Below are 17939 nucleotides of genomic sequence, written 5' to 3'. Positions count from 1 at the left end.
GTTCATTTAGTTCACATTGGGACAGCTCAGTTGGTAGAGCATGACTCTTAATCTCAGGGTTTGAGCCCCACGTTGGGCAAACGATTCCTGCACTGCAGGGGGTTAGACTAGATGACCCTTGTGGTCACTTCCAACTCTAAAAGTCTATGATTCTATGAAGGCTGAATTTTATGTGTAATTTTGAATGTAAAAACTAACCCAGAGCTTAATGCTAGAGGTATAACTGCAGGATGTTAACATGCACAAGTGGATACCTGACATGGTGTAAGGTATCAGTAAAACACTATAGCAATTTAAAAATCCCAATAAAATCCCAAAGAATAACTACAAAATGCACAGCATTTATTAAATACAGACATGCATATATTAAATACAGACAGGCACATATTTCCATGTACATTATCCAGAAATGTGAAAATTAATGAACAGTTCCACCTACCCACAAACCATCTGCTATTCAGACTGATTATTAAATCCCGTTTGATTTGGGTGGGGCAGGAGGGGTTTTTCTTTGAGATAATCAACCTCCTGGAAGCTCCACCCATGGTTACATTTGAACAACAAGAGTGTTCAGAGAGGAATGCTGAAACTCACCACAGTCCAAGCCTGGCATTAAAATACAAAAACAAAACCCCACAACTTTTGAGTTGGGGCAGTTTTTGGGGAGCTTTTATTTTAAAAGTGTATTCTAATACTTAATTATAAAATGCTGGTTCCATAATTTGGCTGAAACATTTTTTGTTGGGTGTCAAAATATTTCAGATTGCAAAGATCATTTCCTTGTAGGTAGCATCAGATGTTATGAACTGTCAGTGCAATTTAAACACAGCTAGGCTATGAGTAGTTTTTAATAGTTTGAATGTTGTGTAAAGTTCAAATGTTTGGTTTCCTTTCAAATATTTCCCCTCCTTTTGTACAGTACTGTGCAAGACATTTACTGGAATGCACTTGCTATCTGATTTTGCTGTCCGTGAAGAATTCAGTAGTTTGCGCTTGCAGCACAATCGAGCCATTACTGAATTGATGAAAGCAGCCAACAAACAAATACTCAATGAGGTAAGCTTACTTCAAACTTTATTCCATTTTTCTGCTTCTCAGTTCCCATGACTAGCATAAAAATACATGGGAAAGAGTATAGGACTTCAGTTCTTTGATTTCTTTTTGTGATGCTTATACAGACGAGAGAATTATACTGCAGTGCTCTCCTCTTTGCTCACACTCCTTTACATGGGCAAGGGCTACATTATCTTTTAATGCAGCGTTTCTCAACCGCTGTTCCGCGGCACACTAGTGTGCCGCGAGACGCTGGCTGGTGTGCCGCGACGTGCGGCGACGAGAAGGGCGATTTGCATTGTCACGTGCCTGGCGGCCGCCAATGCTTAACACTGACCCGCCGGAAAGGAAGCCGGCCGGGTCATGATGCGGGGCGAGCGCAACTCTCAACAGCCACCACCACGGGGGGTGGTTTTAGACAAACTTAAAGAAGCTGGCTGGATGAGCTCAACCTGAAACTTGCTGAGCAAAGGATTGTGCTGGCAGAGAAATCAGCGGCTTGTGAAGCCTTATTACAGGAGATTGCAACCAACACAGCAATTGGCAAGTGTTTCTTACAGTCATAATTATATAGTCAATATAGGGCGGCACAGAGTTAAATTTTTTAACTTTTTTAATGGTGGTGTGCCTCGTGATTTTTTTCATGGAACAAGTGTGCCTTGGCCCAAAAAAGGTTGAGAAACACTGTTTTAATGTATGTACAGGACTTAGAAAATTATAGGTACTTTATAGTGTTTAATAATAATCTGGAGATTACATCATTAGGAGCATGGTGAGGTTGGTGTAGCAAGATCTATTGTTCATGTGCCAACAAATCTTTTTTTTTAAAGGTCGATAGTGTTTCATGGAAGTAGAAAAATACATTGCAGCTTGTTTGGTCATTGTGCTAGACCATGGATTGTGCTAACTATGGTTTAGAATCTAAACCAGGGTTTGAGCATTAAAAAACCCCATACCACAGTTCAGCACAGTTTGTCTGCTTTTATTTTCCCTCTTAGCACATAGCTTTGTATGTTTGCTTCCATCTTTATGGTTCAGAAATCTTTGGAAGTGGAGCTGCAGCTATAGCCATAGTTTTGAGCGTTATGCCAACCCATAGTTTGCAGATCAACCTCAAATCATGGTTTCTGGTTCTGGTTAGCTGACTGATTCCAAACGGCATTTTTAAAATTTAGAAATCATGCCAAACCATAGTTTCTGGTCTAGTATGGACATTTGTTAAAGTACTTGCCAGGAGTTCACAGACTTGGTTAAAGATCTGAGTGACACACTGACATATAAATGTATAAAACAAATAAATACAGTGGTACCTCGCTAGACGAATTTAATTCATTCCACGGGTCTTTTCTTATAACGAAAAATTCGTCTAGCGAATCCCATAGGAATGCATTGAATTTTTTTATTTTTTATTTGCCCATAGGAACACATTAATTGAATTTCAATGCATTCCTATGGGAAACCGTGATTCGCTAGACGAATTTTTCATAAAACGAATTCGTCTAGCGAGGCAACCTCCGCTCGAAAAATACTTTCGTTAAGCGGAAATTTCGTTAAGCAGGGCATTCGTTAAGCGAGGCACCACTGTAGTGGCAGCCAAATGTGTCCCTACACTTCACAGAACGGTCAAAGTCTTTCTTCTAGTGTGGCCATTGCACAACTGTTGGCTCAGGCTGGTGGGAGCTGGAAGACACCAAATTACCAAAAGCTGTCTTAGCGGCCAAATTTCAAGTTAGAAAAGTAAAGAATTTTGCTTTATCTCTGCCAAGAAAGTCTGCAGGAAATCCATAAGAAAGTTAAAGTAAATGAATACATCCTTCATAAAAACTGCTGCAGGAGCCCCTCCTCATTGTCTATGACCAGCTGTCAAGCCCCTCAGCACAGTTAATTAGAAACATCAGGAAGTGTGGTCACACGCAGGTCCTAAACCACTTAAAAGCATAAGTTAGACAATACTTACTTGGGGATGAGATAAGTAAGCAGCATTCTAAGTTCAGCACTTCCAAATGCAGGTGGCACATCCATCTCTCAGATGGTCATCAGGATTTGCAAGCTTGGGTAAAGTGATCTTACATTTGCTGGACAACATTATATGCCCCTCTGGGAGTGTCTTTGCTTTCTCCATTCGAATGGACTGTGAGGGCCTTGGCTGCTGAATAAATGGTGAATTGGATCAATATAAACCATGCATGGACATAGACGGGGGTTTCCCACCTTCTTCTCTGCAGCCCCCTTCATCCCTCTGCTTCCAAGTTTGGGAATAGTGTTTGATGTGCTGTGGGGCCCTGAAGCTGTTAAGAAAAAGAATTGGCAGATACCAGAGGCACCTGCCATGTTTCAGTGGGAATGCCTTCTCCTCATGCTGCTGAATCCAAGCCAGTGTTCACATGACACCCTCTGAGCGATCAAGCAGCACTACATAAATACAATGAAAATAAAGAAATGTAGTTGAAGATTGCTCCTTTCTGCGATCAAGTTGGGTTTCAGTTTAGTTTACAATTTAGTTCTATTAAATGAGGGAAATAATAGTTGCTTTTTGAATATTTTGTAGTAGCTGTCATATTCAGATGCTGGATTTGATTGGTTTCATAAAAATTGTGTTTTTTATTTTTGTAGGAGTTCGGGAAGAGTGATTCTTACACAAACAGGTATGTGTTGAAAGTGCTTCAACAAATGTTTAAAATTGCTTGTTGGGCAATTCTTGTTTTGCTTAACACATTAACTCCAAAGTAAGTCCCACTGAGCCCAGTGGGGCTTACTTCTCAGTAAATGTGTTCATTTCCTCTCTCTGCCCGAGTCCTCAGTATTACAAATATAAAATGTTGGTTATTAGAAGTGTTTTAAAAAAACAAAACAAGAGGAGATTTGATATTGAAAGTGGAAGTTTTAAAAGAATATCTAGAGTTTCCCATGAAACTCTAGGATTGTTGGAACTTTGCTTTTGAGAACCAACTGGAATCATGAAACCATGAAAGCATGGTTTGATCCTCCCCCGTTCTTGCTTACACTGGTATTTTTCATCAAAAATAGGTGGATCATACCATAGTTAGGAAACCTGACCAATCCTGCAGGACTTCCTAATTTTCTGCCCAAGTGTCTACTACAATCAGCCTTCACCCAGCTCAGTGCTCTCCAAATGTTTCAAACTACAACTTCCTCCATCCCTAACCATGCTGGCTGGATCTGATGAGAGGTGTGGTCCACAACATTTGGAGGGAACCAGCTTGGTTAAGGCTGGTCTGACAATTATGACAAATCCTTTCTTTTTTAAAAAAAGAATGTGTATAAAAAGGTGTCTGAGAATAGCAAATTATGTCACTATGGATTTAAGTGATAAAGATTTGTGTTCCTTCAGTGTCACAAAATTTGTCTGGATGGAGAAGGAACCTCCAAATTAATATATAGTAGCACCACTCCATATTTTTGTAGTACCTTTGAGCCAAAACTACATGTCACATGAAGCTGCTTGATATCTACTAACATTTTTTATAAATGAAAAGTAGCCTTGGACAGTGTGACTGAAAGCATGGGAGGACAGGAAGGTCCTTAAACTACTTAAATCCTACCATTTGAATGCTAAAAATGCATGCCCCCCATTGTTTTCCTGCCCATGAAGGAAAGTAATATTGTTGGTGATTCTAATACCTTTTTTATTTGTGATGTATTTTGTTGCTACAACCAGTGATGCCCATCTTTTTAAAAACTAGGGAAAATGAAATTATCTTTGAAGCACAGACTTCTCGCTATATCAATGAATTTGATGAGATTACAAGGCTAGGAAAAGGAGGGTACGGCACTGTGTACAAGGTATTCTTTATTCTTTGTTTTAACAACTTTGTAGTAATGGTTTACGTACATTACTGGGTGAGCTTCCATAATAAGAAATACCCAAAGAGATGGGAGTCCAAGATGGATGGGAGTTTTTTAAAGCAGAGGTTCTCCTGTGTATTAGAGCTTAATTGGACTAAAATACTGGTGCGTGCTAGAAGAGATGAGATCACAAACCAACTGTAAGGACTTTAAGGTTTGAACTCATTTGGTGCAAATGACAGTGGGGGGGAGCCTACAGTTTCTTTATTTAAAGTCATCTTCTCTACAATTATGATTTGGCAACGCTCCTCTGAATGTTAGCTCAATTATATTTGTACAAGCGAGGATGGAAAAAATTGGATTATAAATATGGAATATAACATCAAATGGAACCGTATGTGTAAAAAAAAAGGAAACTTAGAAATGACTTTTCCCCATCCTTTATTATCTACAAAGTGAACTAAATAACACTAAGAGGACTTGGAATTTAATTTAATTGGAAGTATAATTGTTCATATATCTTAAGCTGGAAGGAAGAATGAAAGGAGTCTGTGAGCTGCTAAGGAACTGATAAGGTTCTTTATTGAGTCATCTGCAGTTTGACAGACCACTCTTCTTCTCAGGCTGAGAGGAAAAATTGTGACAAGTTTATTTACTGGGTCAGAGTGACTTTTGCAGCTGTTAAAGTTCTCGGTGCAAAACAATAAAGCACGGGACAGAGCAATGGAGAAATTTCTGGAACAACAATGAGATATAAGCTCCGCCCAAGGCATGATGGATAACAGCAACAATTGGGAGAAAGAAAGAAAGACATAACATCTTACAAGGATAAGAAGAAACACCACGGACAGAATAATTGCCCCACACAGGAAGAACAAGGATATAGTTTGAGTTCCTCACATGCAGTTTTAGAAATCATTTAATGTGTCAACACAAATAGAAGTTATTAATATTGCAGTTGTTGTATAAGGGATTATTATTATGACTGGAATATAATTGAAACTAATAAGATTTTGGAACGCAGAAAAAAAGAAAATAACGAAACCATCAAATCAAGCATGCGGGGGACCACTTTAACTAAATTATATAATTCGGTATTGAATGATTGGTATTAATTACTGTATTATAAATCAGTATTGTTATAATGAGGACATTATTGGACTGTAATTGAAAACTAATAAAAATGATTACAAACGAAGTAATAGAAGAAAGGGGAAATCACAAAGGAGGAGTATCCATGAGTAGCAAACAGTCACAGGGTGAAGGTCAGGTAGCTGATAAACCTCTACTCTTGCTGACCCTAGTTTTAAGCTGCAACCACCTGTTAATCTTTCCCTCTGCCTGCTCAATACTATTTTCTTTTTTAAAAAACAAACTTTATTGAACATTTTAAAAGTCATTACCAAGCATAAAGCATTGTATTCCAGGACAAATGCATGTACAGATGTTAAATCTTGTGTGCAGTTGTCCACATGGCGTTAAAACAGACTTGGGAAATCTTTTACATTACAGTTTAAGCTCACATCCACAGGGTATACTTTAATCTAAAGCATTAAGGTAATTTCTCCATAGTGGCTGCTGGGACTGAGACGGAAGGGAGTTTACTGCACAATTGCTAATGTTGTGAGTGACCAGATAAAAGAATGTTGTATGCCAGTTGTTGCTAAACTCTGCTGCTGTATCTGCTTTCAGGTCCGAAACAAGCTAGATGGTCAGTTCTACGCAATTAAGAAAATTCTTATCAAGAAGGCTACCAAAATAGATTGCATGAAGGTATGCACTTATTTTACATCTGTTCGTGTGTTTTGTTTGGCCTGTGGAAATTCATGACTCAGGGTAATTGGTTTCAGATCTGATATTTAATGTTAAAGGAAAGCGATTATACTAGGATAGTGAAAAGAAAAAAATCTGTCGCTGTATGATTCTAAAGATACTGTAATCAGCTACTGTTTATGTAGATAAACAATGGTCCACAAGATACAGAATTTAGCTTATATATATACATATATTTAAATAATTGTAACATCTGGAGGGCCGCAGCTCCCCATCCCTGCTCTAAAAAGAAATGGTATAAGAATGGATCATAGCTGGCCTTCTCAGTGCAGGTTAAATTTAGCCGCTTAGTCCAGTATTCTCTGATTTGACCAGCAGCACTTCTACAGAGCTCAGGCCGAGGTCTTTCCTGTTACTTTCTGCCCAATCCTTAATTGACTTTTGCTAGTATCTGAAAGGCTTAAATAAGAGTACAAAGCCCTCTCCTTGCATAATACTTTGCAGACAACTAATGAAGGATTCAAATAATACTTTGCAGACAACTAATGAAGGATTCAAAGATGGAGAAGCTCTATACAGTCAGCAAAAACAAGACCTGGAGCTGACTGTAACTCAGATCATCAGCTTCTTATAGCAAAATTCCAGCTTAAACTGAAGAAAGTAGGAAAAACCACTGGGCCAGTAAGATACAATCTGAATCAAATCCCTTATGAATATACAGTGGAAGTGAGGAACAGGTTTAAGGATTTAGATTTGGTGGACAGAGTGCCTGAAGAACTATGGATGGAGGCTCGTAACATTATACAGGAGGCAGCAACGAAAACCATCCCAAGGAAAAGGAAATGCAAGAAAGCAAAATGGCTATCCAACGAGGCCTTACAAATAGTGGAGGAGAGGAGGCAAGCAAAATGCAAGGGAGATAGGGAAAGATACAGGAAACTGAATGCAGATTTCCAAAAAACAGCAAGGAGAGACAAGAGGGTCTTCTTAAATGAGCAATGCAAAGAAATAGAGGAAAACAATAGAATGGGGAAAACCAGAGATCTGTTCAAGAAAATTGGAGATATGAAAGGAACATTTCGTACAAAGATTACCATAATCAAGGACAAAAGTGGTAAGGACCTAACAGAAGCAGAAGACATCAAGAAGAGGTGGCAAGAATACACAGAGGAATTATACCAGAAAGATATGGAGGTCTCATACACCCCAGGTAGTGTGGTTGCTGACCTTGAGCCAGACATCTTGGAGAGTGAAGTCAAATGGGCCTTAGAAAGCATTGCTAATAACAAGGCCAGTGGAAGTGATGATATTCCAGCTGAACTATTTAAAATTTTAAAAGATGATGCTGTTAAGGTGCTACACCCAATATGCCAGCAAGTTTGGAAAACTCAGCAATGGCCAGAGGATTGGAGAAGATCAGTCTACATCCCAATTCCAAAGAAGGGCAGTGCCAAAGAATGCTCCAACTACCGCACAATTGCGCTCATTTCACACGCTAGCAAGGTTATGCTTAAAATTCTACAAGGCAGGCTTAGGCAGTATGTGGACCGAGAACTCCCAGAAGTGCAAGCTGGATTTCGAAAGGGCAGAGGAACCAGAGACCAAATAGCAAACATGCGCTGGATTATGGAGAAAGCTAGAGAGTTCCAGAAAAACGTCTACTTCTGCTTCATTGACTATGCAAAAGCCTTTGACTGTGTCGACCACAGCAAACTATGGCAAGTTCTTAAAGAAATGGGAGTGCCTGATCACCTCATCTGTCTCCTGAGAAATCTCTATGTGGGACAAGAAGCTACAGTTAGAACTGGATATGGAACAACTGATTGGTTCAAAATTGGGAAAGGAGTACGACAAGGTTGTATATTGTCTCCCTGCTTATTTAACTTATATGCAGAATTCATCATGCGAAAGGCTGGACTAGATGAATCCCAAGCCGGAATTAAGATTGCCGGAAGAAATATCAACAACCTCAGATATGCAGATGAAAACAACCTTGATGGCAGAAAGTGAGGAGGAATTAAAGAACCTTTTAATGAGGGTGAAAGAGGAGAGCGCAAAATATGGTCTGAAGCTCAACATCAAAAAAACCAAGATCATGGCCACTGGTCCCATCACCTCCTGGCAAATAGAAGGGGAAGAAATGGAGGCAGTGAGAGATTTTACTTTCTTGGGCTCCTTGATCACTGCAGATGGTGACAGCAGTCACGAAATTAAAAGACGCCTGCTTCTTGGGAGAAAAGCAATGACAAACCTAGACAGCATCTTAAAAAGCAGAGACATCACTTTGCCGACAAAGGTCCGTATAGTTAAAGCTATGGTTTTCCCAGTAGTGATGTATGGAAGTGAGAGCTGGACCTTAAAGAAGGCTGATCGTCGAAGAATTGATGCTTTTGAATTATGGTGCTGGAGGAGACTCTTGAGAGTCCCATGGACTGCTAGAAGATCAAACCTATCCATTCTTAAGGAAATCAGCCCTGAGTGCTCCCTGGAAGGACAGATCGTGAAGCTGAGGCTCCAATACTTTGGCCACCTCATGAGAAGAGAAGAATCCTTGGAAAAGACCCTGATGTTGGGAAAGATTGAGGGCACTAGGAGAAGGGGACGACAGAGGACAAGATGGTTGGACAGTGTTCTCGAAGCTACGAACATGAGTTTGACCAAACTGCGGGAGGCAGTGCAAGACAGGAGTGCCTGGCGTGCTCTGGTCCATGGGGTCACAAAGAGTCGGACACGACTAAACGACTAAACAACAACAATGAAGGCTGCTAACAGCTGGGTGGTTCAACACAGTGGCTCCCAAACATCTGCCTGGATATGCTGAGGACTGAACCTGGGGCCTTTTGCATGCTAATACAGTGCTGTACCACTGACTTAGAACCCCTTACTACAAGAATAGCACCCTTTGGGGGTTTTTTTTGGGGGGGGGGTATAAGAATGAAGTGCACCTCCAGTTTTATTTCAGGAAAAGTGTTCCTCAGTTCTCGAAATTCTGGTAAACAATGGCTTACCAATGATAAGAACAGGATGCATTCCCTCTTGTGTTTTTTTTTTGTAGGTGTTGCGGGAAGTTAAAGTGTTGGCTGGGTTGCAACACCCTAATATTGTGGGATATCACACTGCTTGGATGGAGCATGTTCAACCAGCAAGCCCAAAAGGGGAGTACAACATTAGTTTTGTGGCTTCTCTCTGTCGTACATGACACATGGCACATCCTAAACTGGCTGTTGCTGCCCAGAGAAATATTTTGGGATCATAATAAAAAGCTTTCTGAAATGTCCCCAGTCCCTAGTGTGGCATTAAAAAAAAAAGATAGCTCTGGTGCGGGAATGGTTAAAACAAAAGCAATAAATATATTATAGCACAACTCCATGGTATATCAATTTTGGGAAAGCTGTGTGCTGTTCTGGTCACCCCATAAATGATTTGAAGATATAAAAATTGTGTGTGGGGTTGTCTTTTTATAGGTTTTGCATTCATAAATATAGTATCTGATCTTAGTTAATATAATAATTTGTTCTTATTAACTTGAGATTTTAAACCACCTACATGTTTATAAAGGAGACAACTAAAAGGTATAATTTTACTATAATCCAATGGTACAATCAGTCTGTCTTTGTAAAATGCTGTGTTTCTTTTCATCCAACTTGTAGGCGAGACAACTTTGAATTTACCATCCCTCAAAATCAAAATGTCTTCTGGGCAGAGAAGTTCCGAGTATGTATCCTAGTCCTTAGTAAGAACAATCTATTTTGGTCTTTTTCAAATAAAAGCCAAAAATATAGCAGAATGTTGTCTTAACCTATAGCAAGGATCTTTTCTTAAACCACGTAGTATAAAAATATATCTTGACTGTTGCTATTCCTTTTGTCAGATTGAAAAACAATACTGCTTCACCTTGTTTTTGATTGCTGAAAAATGTTTCCATGACTAGTTATTTTTAAACTTGCTGGAGGGGAGAGCAGAGGTTTTCTATTTCATGGTCTCTGTGAAATCCTACATAAGGGTCTGTGCCTATAGAAGCCAATACCACTTCTAGATCCCAGGCATGGAAAAGGCTGCATGTTTGGTAGGCACGAGAGTGACATTTTGCAGCTAGTGATTCCATTCCTACCTGCTGTAGTGCAGCAGCTAACAGCTTGTTCATCCAAACAAAACATTTTAATTTCACATGTTTTATTTATATAAATGTTTGTGCAAGCAGAAGCATGGAAACTCTAGAAGTGGGTCCTGCAGCAGAAGGTTTCAGCGTGGAGTGCTGCTGTTTGCTCCTCCAATCTGCCATACCCTGCTGCACACTACTCCATTCTCCTTCCCACCCCCAACTGTCAGGAGACTTCCTGGAGTAGGGTGGTCTGATGCAGAAGAGAGGTGACAGCAGGCCCTGTTAATTACACTATGTTAACCTTGTTAACCTATGACTCTGGCACATTGTTTGAGGAGCAACAGTAGCAGGTATTTTCTCTTCTGCTCACAGTTCTTTGTCTCTCTCCTTACATTTCTTGCAGAGATCAGTACAGCATTCAAGATATGGAAGACAGCAGTTCCATTGTCTTTGCTGAATCTTCTGGTGGCAGAGACCGTAAAGGAAATAAAATGGATGCATGTGCGCTACCAGTTGAATTTCCTGAGAGCAGCTGCACGAATAACACAGTCGATGGATCAAGAGATAATGAAAATCATCCATCAATTGTATCTCCTTGCAATCATGATAGCCTTGGCAGTGTTAGTACAAATGATTCTTGCGCTGATGAAGAATACTCCCAGAAGGGGATATCTTTGCGGCATCAGTGTCAGGTAAATGCGGGTTTCTCTTAAACATACTTAGTTACCCCTTGACACATGTGGAGAATAATCTTCAGCAACTGTGCAGCATAAATCCAAAACCTAGCTATATTTCTAGAGATGGCTCTGGGAATTGCTTGACTGTTTTTATTTATAATATTTTAAAGCTGCTCTTTCATATAAAATATCGCAAAGTGGTATGCAGCCTTTAAAAAAAGTCCTGCAGTATAAACATCAAACGTGTCAATAGAAGCTGGTTGGCAAGGAATCTCAAGTTCAAAAGATCTGTCTGAATAATACTGTTTTCTGAAGGTGTCTGAAAGTGAGCAGGGATGACTTCTGCCAAACCTCTAACAGCAAGGAGTTCCACAGGATTTGCTGCTGTTGTTGTTATGTAGTCGTTTAGTCATGTCCGACTCTTTGTGACCCCATGGACCAGAGCACGCCAGGCACCCCTGTCTTCCACTGCCTCCCACAGTTTGGTCAAACTCATGTTAGTAGCTTCAAGAACACCTGTCCAACCATCTTGTCCTGTTGTCCCCTTCTCCTAGTGCCCTCAGTCTTTCCCAACAGCAGGGTCTTTTCCAGGGAGTCGAGTCTTCTCATGATGTGGCCAAAGTATTGGAGCCTAAGCTTCAGGATCTGTCCTTCCAGTGAGCACCCAGTGAGCTGATTTCCTTAAGAATTGATAAGTTTGATCTTGGCAGTTCATGGGACTCTCAAGAGTCTCCCCCAGCACCATAATTCAAAAGCATTAATTCTTCGGCGATCAGCCTTCTTTATGGTCCATCTCTCACTTCCATACATCACTACAGGTACTGGGAAAACCATAGCTTTAACTATACAGTATTGACCTTTGTCAGCCAGGTGATGTCCCGGCTTTTTAAGATGCTGTCTAGGTTTGTCGTCACTTTTCTCCCAAGAAGCAGGTGTCTTTTAATTTTGTGACTGCTACCATCTGCAGTGATCATGGAACCCAAGAAAGTAAAATCTCCCACTGCCTCCATTTCTTCCCCTTCTATTTGCCAGGAGGTAATGGGACCAGTGAGCTTAGTTTTTTCAGGTTGACCTTCAGACCATATTTTGCAGTTTCCTCTTTCACCTTCATTAAAAGGTTCTTTAATTCCTCCTCACTTTCTGCCATCAAGGTTGTGTCATCTCCATATCTGAGGTCGTTGATATTTCTTCCGGCAATCTTAATTCTGGTTTGGGATTCATCCAGTCCAGCCTTTCGCATGATGAATTCTGCATATAAGTTAAATAAGCAGGGAGACAATATACAGCCTTGTCATACTCATTTCCCAATTTTGAACCAATCAGTTGTTCCATATCCAGTTCTATCCCACATAGAGATTTCTCAGGAGACAGATGAGGTGATCAGGCACTCCCATCTCTTTAAGAACTTGCCATAGTTTGTTGTGGTCGACACAGTCAAATGCTTTTGCGTAGTCAATGAAACAGAAGTAGATGTTTTTCTGGAACTATCTAGCTTCCTCCATAATCCACACATGTTTGCAATTTGGTCTCTGGTTTCTCTGCCCCTTCGAAATCCAGCTTGCACTTCTGGGAGTTCTCGGTCCACATACTGCTTAAGCCTGCCTTGTAGGACCTGCCAAACCACAGGGACATGTTGCAAGATCAGAAGTGTCCTATTGGAAGACCTGTTATTTATTAAAACGTTTATAGACTGCCTTTTATTATTGAGGTGGCTTACAGGCCTAAATAAACGTTGATATATCTGATTAATTTTGCTTTCCGGTGCTACGATTGGCAGCTTCTTTCTTTAGGCTGCCTCCTTCTTGGTTTACTTTATTCTGTTTGTAAACAAGTCCCATCTGACTTCATTCTTGAATAGGCACATCCTAGTTTTATATTTACTTTTTTTTTAATTCTTTGCTACTCTTGGGAGCAGAAAAGGGGTGGAAATGAATGCACATTTTCACCTAAAATGTAACAGCCCTGGTGCTCCACCACCCCTCAGGATGGAAAGACTGGGGGAAATGGATGGACGAATGAATAAAATCTTATATTTTAAAATGTTTTGAAAGTTGTACATGACCTTTGATAAAGTGGTGTGTGGGTGCATGTGTATGTATAACACACTGCAATGTTTGTATTTTTCTTCCTAGATAGAGTATCACCTAATGCTTCACATACAGATGCAACTGTGTGAAATTTCATTGTGGGACTGGATTGCTGACAGAAACACAGTATGTTTGAAATCAGAGGATGCGTCCAGTAAGTTTTGTTTTTGAAGGCAGAGTGGTGGGGGAGATTAAATGTTAACTTGGTTTCCTGCCTTTAAGATAGACTTAAAATATAAATAAATATTCTTCTCTTGGCAGGTGTAAAAAGTGCTTCTAGTATTTGCCTGTTGTTTTTTAAGCTGATTTCCATAACAATAAAGGCAATGAATCTTAGTCTGCATTTGAAAGCTGCAAATGTTTTCTTCCTTATTTGTAAATCCTAAACCTAAATGCCAACCTAGCAGTTCGAAAGCATGTCAAAAAATGCAAGTAGATAAATAGGAACCGCTACAGCGGGAAGGTAAACGGTGTTTCCATGTGCTGCTCTGGTTTGCCAGAAGCGGCTTTGTCATGCTGGCCACATGACCTGGAAGCTATACGCCGGCTCCCTCGGCCAATAATGCGAGATGAGCGCGCAACCCCAGAGTCGGTCACGACTGGACCTAATGGTCAGGGGTCCCTTTACCTTTAAAGCTAGGTTTACGAAAAGCTATATTCCATGGGCGGGTGCACCTGCTCAACCTGCATGATCCTTCTCTCTGTCCAGCTGGGATGTAGAGAAGAGAATTCTCATGTTTGTACTGCTAAGGTTTTGCCTCATCTGCACACACCACAACCAAAGAAAATCCCCACTGGAAGGAATGGCTTTTCACGTTGCACTCTGGAGTTTTGGAGCTGGCAGCAGAGGGACAGAGAGAGGGGCTTCATCTGCCAGCTCCCAAGACTCAAGCACTATATGAGAGAACTTAGGAGGGCGGAACTTCTTTGTTAAAATAGCTGGATGTATTATACTGTCGTTTATAAAATACTTCACTCCCCACCCCTTTTTTAAAGGTCCTTATCACCATGTAGACAACCAGTGGACGTTAAAAATCTTCCAAGAACTACTTGAAGGCGTCTATTATATCCACAGTATGGGAGTCATGCACAGGGACATTAAAGTAAGTAAAATTCTCACTCGGAGCTTGGAATTGTGGAGGAGGTAGGGATCATCTCTGCAGTTGGGGCACAGTTGGTCTAGTGTCTGGGCCCAATTTTAACCTTTACGCTTGCCATGAGGATAACCAAAATACCAACATCTCCCATATGTAGCCACCTGAACCTTAAGAGCTTTCCAGAGGCACTGTTCCAGGTGCCCCCACTGGGAAAAAAAGGTGGGTAGCCACCAGGGAGAGGGCCTTCTTGGTGGTTGAATCCTGGTTATGGAACAACTACTCCACTTACTCTCACCTTATGTGTTCTTTTCAGTGCCAGGTGAGGCAGTTTTGTTCACCAGGGTGTGGTCCTCCAGAAGTAGTTGGGACTCCAGCTCCCATCATCCCAGGCTGTAATGAAGCCACTATCTCTTGAACTGACCTACCTCACAGGGTTATTGTGAGGGTCACATTGTGTGTGTGTAGTGGGGAGAAACAAATACACTATCTTGAGCTTCTTTGAGGAAAGGCAGTACTGTACAGTCATATCTTGGGTTGCAAACGCTTCAGGTTGTGTGTTTTCGGGTTGCGCTCCGTGCCGAACCAGGAAATACCAGAATGGGTAACTTCTGGGTTTTGGCGCATGCGCAGAAACACAAAATGATGTCATGTGAATGCGCAGTCGTGGCTGCCTCCTGCATGGATCACTTCGCAACCCAAGGTATGATTGTATAACGATGATAAGAATGAGAAGGCAGAAGAAGGAAGTGGAGGAAGGAGGAGGAGGAAGAGGAAGAAGAAGTAATAATGGAAAATAAAGCTGAGATGCCTATAGCCCTGACCTGGTGAATCCTTTTGCATTTGTGATTTCATTCCGAGCTTTGGGAGCTGATTCCATTGCATCAAGGGAGCTATTGTTATGATAATCAGAATCTTAATAATGACCAAGAAACCCTGCCGTACAAGTGGAACTTTTTGTATGTAGAAATCCACTCCCATTATTCTTACAAATCTTTTACCCTAACAGACTGGTTTAAGTGGATGTTATTCAATTAACACTCGAGAGAATTAGTAATGCTTCAGAAGATAAAGCCAAATTCAAGTTTCTCACTACGGTACTTTTTCCTTCAAATTTTATTTAATTTAAATAAGCAAGCTTATTTTTGAAAGCATTACGGGCCCCTCTTTCTGCTCTTCTTGTCTGATAGTGTTCCAAAATGTGTGTTGCACAGTAAATCAAAAATAATTTATTTTTGAAGCATAGGAGAACTCTTGATTGATGTATATGGAATGCCACAAGCTGGTTGGAATCACTCCTCTTAGCCAGAATTTCATGTTACCTCGATATACTTTCCTGATGTTGAATTTGCAAATATCCTGCAAAGACAAGACCTCTGAAGACACTCTCAAGAGCATATCTTTCAGCAGTCCACAGCATGGATGGCTGAGTGCTTTGGGTAAACGACCTTCCCTGTTTGTTAATTTCAAAGGATATGATAAGCTTAGCAATCTCTTCAGTACGTCTCCCTGCCTTAGATTGGTCTCTTTTTCAAGAAATAGGAAAAGTGCAGACTCCTCTTCCTGTGTTAAAGCGTTAACATCTGCGTCATTATCAAGCAAGAGGTTTATTATATCTCTTCTGCCACTTCGGCAAGCGCTGTGAATAACTTCTTGCCCTTCCCAGTCTTTCATGTGTACATCTGCTCCATTGCACAGCAGTAGCTTAACACACTTATCACCTGCAGCTAAGACTATGCCAGCCTTGCAGGCTGAAGACCAGACAGCGAAGTGGAGTGGAGTTTCTTTGGTATCTGGAGTTGTGAGATTGGTGTTCGCTCCACAGAGGAGTAACATGGTAATTGCCTGCTGATCGAGGATTTCAGAAGCTAGGTGAAGAGCAGTTTGGCCTAACCTATCCCTGTCATTTATATTGGCTCCATTCTTCAGCAGGTGTATTAGAGTTTGGTGATATCTGTTGGCTACAGCTAAATGTAGAAGGCTATGGCCATGGTAAATGATTGCATCAGAATTCACCTGGAAGTCTTCCTCTGGTTTGATGTGAGGGTAGTTTTCTTCATTGCACTGTCCAATTCTCTGATGCATGTTCAAGGGGCATCCTGCAGTTCTGTATTTGGGAAGTGATATAATAGGTGATAAAATTCCATACAATTCCTCTTCCATCAGCCACTACCCTTATTAACCGCCTGGTGGTTTTCTCTAAAGAATTTGTCCAGTATTACCCTTTCAATAATCAAGCAAGAACTATATTTCTTATAGTTTCTTCTTTCTTCTAGACCAGGCATGTCAAACCTGCGGCCCTCCAGATGTTTTGGCCTACAACTCCTATGATCCCTAGCTAGCAGGACCAGTGGTTGGGGAAGATGGGAATTGTAGTCCAAAACATCTGGAGGGCCGCAGGTTTGACATGCCTGTTCTAGACCATAAAGTCAGCGTTGCCCAACCTTTATCAGTGCATGTTGTTTGGGTATGAGGATGCAAAAAGTATGATAAAGGCACATATCATGCATCATTTTAGATTAGCTGCAACCATAGAGCTGAACCTGAGGTTTTGGCTACTAAAGGTTTGCTTCCCTCTGCTACTGTCCTCCCTAGCACCACAGCCCGCTGGATTATCTCTCTCCCCAGAAGGAATCCTGTACTGCCCCTATTGCCCAACTTCCAGAACATGCACTCAGAGATCTGGGTCTTCCCAATAGGATGCCTGTTGCAAACTAGTGACTTCCTAAAAAATCACTGCAACCCCTCCCTCCCCGCCCACAAGGCCTGGGTTGCTGTGCGTAAGAGAAACCTGGTGGACACTCAACAGCTAAAACAGGCCCATCTGCTTCATCCAACCAAGTCTCTGGATGGCATGGATCACGATCAAGTCATGGATGACAGTGGTCTTATGAATCATTGACTTGGCATTGCACAGCAGTACCTTCAGGTCGTGTGGGTATCCCTTGCTGATTCCAGTATCCATCCGGTCGAGACCAGACCCGGAGGCAGGGATAGTCCTCAGACAACGACTAAGCCTGCCTCCTCGGTAATGACATGGTCTGGTCTTAGCGTAACTCCTCCTCCTACCCATGATAACTGAGATCGGTTGTCCCAGTGCCACCCCCCTGTGAAACCTGCCCCAGCCATTTTGTTGGCTGGGACCCACTCCCAGGCAGCCCTGACCCCTCCCCCTAAGAACAAATTTAAACCAATATAAAACACCCAAAAACCACAATAAAACAATACTAGCCAAGAAATAAAAATTACAAAGGTAACAAAATTAAACAAGTTCCCAAACTCAAATAAACATCCAACCCACCCCCCACCCCATAACGTGTTTAAAATGGTAAAAAAAATAAAATAA

At 41.1% G+C, this 17939-nt stretch overlaps 2 protein-coding genes across 4 annotated transcripts in view; one reads left to right on the top strand and one right to left on the bottom strand.

Annotated features, from left to right (window-relative positions):
* The window catches only part of EIF2AK1 (eukaryotic translation initiation factor 2 alpha kinase 1), a 28962-nt gene that overhangs the window by 3993 nt on the left and 7030 nt on the right, over window positions 1–17939 (top strand). For all 3 annotated transcript variants that reach the window (XM_060282994.1, XM_060282993.1, XM_060282995.1), the window contains exons 3-11: window positions 920–1056; window positions 3667–3698; window positions 4758–4857; window positions 6553–6633; window positions 9689–9789; window positions 10285–10347; window positions 11139–11427; window positions 13545–13653; window positions 14496–14602. In XM_060282994.1, coding sequence (XP_060138977.1) covers window positions 920–1056; window positions 3667–3698; window positions 4758–4857; window positions 6553–6633; window positions 9689–9789; window positions 10285–10347; window positions 11139–11427; window positions 13545–13653; window positions 14496–14602 — 1019 coding nt within the window. The remainder of the gene's footprint in view (window positions 1–919; window positions 1057–3666; window positions 3699–4757; window positions 4858–6552; window positions 6634–9688; window positions 9790–10284; window positions 10348–11138; window positions 11428–13544; window positions 13654–14495; window positions 14603–17939) is intronic.
* On the bottom strand, window positions 15337–16679 carry ANKRD61 (ankyrin repeat domain 61). Its single transcript, XM_035132233.2, has one exon. The coding sequence runs from the start codon at window positions 16676–16678 to the stop codon at window positions 15812–15814; it is 867 nt and encodes a 288-aa protein (XP_034988124.2). The 5' UTR covers window position 16679; the 3' UTR covers window positions 15337–15811.

The sequence above is a fragment of the Zootoca vivipara genome, chromosome 14, assembly GCF_963506605.1.
Source record: "Zootoca vivipara chromosome 14, rZooViv1.1, whole genome shotgun sequence".
Lineage (NCBI taxonomy): Eukaryota > Metazoa > Chordata > Lepidosauria > Squamata > Lacertidae > Zootoca > Zootoca vivipara.
Note: the sequence above shows the minus strand (reverse complement) of the source record. Positions and strands in the feature narration are given on the sequence as shown.